General features: G+C 48.2%; 1 protein-coding gene across 1 annotated transcript in view; it reads right to left on the reverse strand.

Annotated features, from left to right (window-relative positions):
- The window catches only part of VSIG10 (V-set and immunoglobulin domain containing 10), a 49,434-nt gene that overhangs the window by 17,689 nt on the left and 28,843 nt on the right, over positions 1–2,902 (reverse strand). Inside the window, exon 3 of the mRNA XM_011964545.1 lies at positions 109–411. Within this exon, the coding sequence (XP_011819935.1) occupies positions 109–411 (303 nt within the window). The remainder of the gene's footprint in view (positions 1–108; positions 412–2,902) is intronic.

Genomic DNA, 2,902 nt, shown 5'->3' on the forward strand with positions numbered 1-2,902 from the left:
AAAAAAAAAAAAAAAAAAAAGACAAATGAGAGAGGCACAAACGTGCAGTTCGTAAGTTCATAAAGGGTTAAGGGGAAGAAGTAGGGCAGAGCAGTGCTGCTTACGCACAGTAGACCAGGAGCTCGGTGGTCACCTTTCGATGCCTCTTGCTGAGCAGATTCAAGGCCAAACAGGTGTAGTTCCCTTGGAGGTTTGGCGACATCAGTAACAGCGAGAAAGAGTTGACTGTCAGATTGTGGCCGAAGGACTCACTGCTGGAATTCAGGGCCTGGAACCACCATTCAACCATGGGTGGTGGCCTGGAGCTGCTGTTGCAACTGAAGTCCACCCCGGAGCCCCTGGCTGCGTAGAGGGTGCCGTTGGGGAGTGTGCCGGTGGCTGCGATGTGGACCTCAATCTGATAGGGGCCGCCTGGGAATGACAGAGGGAATAGGATGGCATTAATTATGTAAGAGTTCATTTGATTGTCACTGGGCGCGGTGGCTCACGCCTGTAATCCCAGCACTCTAGGAGGCCGAGGCAGGCGGATCACGAGGTCTGGAGTTCGAGACAAGGCTGACCAACATGGTGAAACCCCGTCTCTACTAAAACATTAAAACAAAATTAGCTGGGCATGGTGGCGCACACCTGTAATCCCAGCTACTCAGGAGGCAGAGGCAGCAGAATCACTTGAAACCAAGAGGCAGAGGTTGCAGTGAGCCGAGATCGTGCCATTGCACTCCAGCCTGGGCGGGCGACAGAGGGAGATTCCGTCTCAAAAAAAAAAGAGTTCATTCGATTGCCTTACCAACTCTAATATAAAAACGAACAGGAAACAGCCAATGAAGAGTATGGTATCTAATACTATGTGACAAATGCTATGCCAAGTGCCCTGATACATTATTTCATTTAATCCTGGGTGACTATGTGAGATTTTATTAGGGGCATAAATCTTTACAGAACAGCAAAAGTATATATTGCTCCTTAAAAAAAAAAAAACTGTAAGGGCTAGACACAGTAGCTTATGCCTATAATCCTAGCACTTTGGGAGGCTGAGGTAGGAGGATCACTTGAGGCCAGGACTTCCAGACCAACCTGGGAAACATAGTAAGACCCCATTTCTATAAAAAAATAAAAATTAGGGCTGGCATGGTGGCTCATGCCTGAATTCCCAGCACTTTAGGAGGCCGAGGGAGGTGGACCACTTGAGGTCAGGAGTTCAACACCAGCCTGGTCAACATGACAAAACCCTGTCTCTACTAAAAATACAAAAATCATCTGGGCATGGTCGCGCATGCCTGTAATCCCAGCTACTAGGGAGGCTGAGGCAGGAGAATCACTTGAACCTGGAAGGTGGATGTTGCAGTGAGCCGAGATTGCGCCACTGCACTCTAGCCTAAGCAACAGAGAAAGACTCCATCTCAAAAAAAAAAAAAAAAAAAACCCAACACTGCAAGGGCTAGGTACGGTAACTCATGCCTGTAATCCTAGCATTCTGGGAGGCTGAGGTAGGAGGATCACTTGAGGCCAGGAGTTCCAGACCAACCTAGGAAACATAGCTAGACCCAATCTCCACAAAAAATTTAAAAATTAATGCCGGCACGGTGGCTCATTCCTGAATTCCCAGCACTTTCGGAGGCCGAGGCAGGCAAATCACTTGAGGTCAGGAGTTCAAGACCAGCCTGGTCAACATGACTAAACCGTGTCTCTACAAAAAATACCAAAATTAGTTGGGCGTGGTGGCACACACCTGTAATCCCAGCTGCTTGGGAGGCTGAGGCAGAATTGCTTGAACTTGGGAGACAGAGGTTGCAGTGAGCCAAGATCACATAACTACACTCCAGCCTGGGCAAGAGAGTGAGACTTCGTCTCAAAATAATAAATAAATAAATAAATAACCAGGTGTGGTATCACGTGCCTATAGTCCCAGCTACTCAGGAGGCCGAGGTGGGAATCTGGCTTTGGCCTGGAAGGTTGAGGTTGCAGTGAGCCATGATCTTGCCCCTGCACTCCAGCCTGGGTGACAGAGTGAGACCTTGTCTCAAAACAAAACAAAATGCTACAGAATGGAAAGTGTATCTGTGCAACGAAGAATTAACACAGCAGTCCTGGGACTCTGGCTTTCCTAGAAAGGCTTGCTTGCAAGGCTGGCCATTTGCTGTATCCGGGAACTTGGATTTCAGGAGAATTCCCATCATTCCTAGAACTGAGAAGAGTGGCTTGCTGTGCCTAAACTATGCAAACAATCTGGTTTAAACTGGGCCTAGTATGGTGGCTTATACCTGGAATCCCAGCACTTTGGGAGGCCAGGTGGGTGGATCACCTGAGGTCAGGAGTTCGAGACCAACCTGGCCAACATGGTGAAACTCCGTTTCTACTAAAAACGCAAAAAATTAGCCAGGCATGGTAGTGGACACCTGTAATCCCAGCTACTCAGGAGGCTGAGGCAGGAGAATCGCTTGAACCGAGGAGGTGGAGGGTGTAGTGAGCCGAGATCGTACCATTGCACTCCAGCCTGGGCAACAAAAGCAAAACTGTCTCAAAAAAGGTTTAAACTGAACACCTGTTTTCCTTCTAGGAGTCAGGAATTCAGTAACTGCAAGGCAGAAGGTGCCCACATGATGAATCCCCAACAAAAAACCTTGAGCACTGAGTCTCCAATGAGTTTCCCTAGTAGACATTCGATGTGCGTAGCCACAACTCATTTCTGGAAGATTTCAGTGTATCCCATGTGACTCCGCTAGGAGAAAACTTGGAAACTTGCGCCTGATTACCCTGGGTTTATTCCCATGCGCCTCTTCCCTTTGCAGGTTTTGTTTTGTATCCTTTTGCTGGAATAAATCATCCTACGTGCTGAGTCCTGTGAGTCCTCTTAGCAGATCGTCAAACCTTGGGGACCCCCAGCACAGTATCACACTGAAAA

This window comes from Mandrillus leucophaeus, unplaced genomic scaffold, assembly GCF_000951045.1.
Source record: "Mandrillus leucophaeus isolate KB7577 unplaced genomic scaffold, Mleu.le_1.0 Scaffold7, whole genome shotgun sequence".
Taxonomy (NCBI): domain Eukaryota; kingdom Metazoa; phylum Chordata; class Mammalia; order Primates; family Cercopithecidae; genus Mandrillus; species Mandrillus leucophaeus.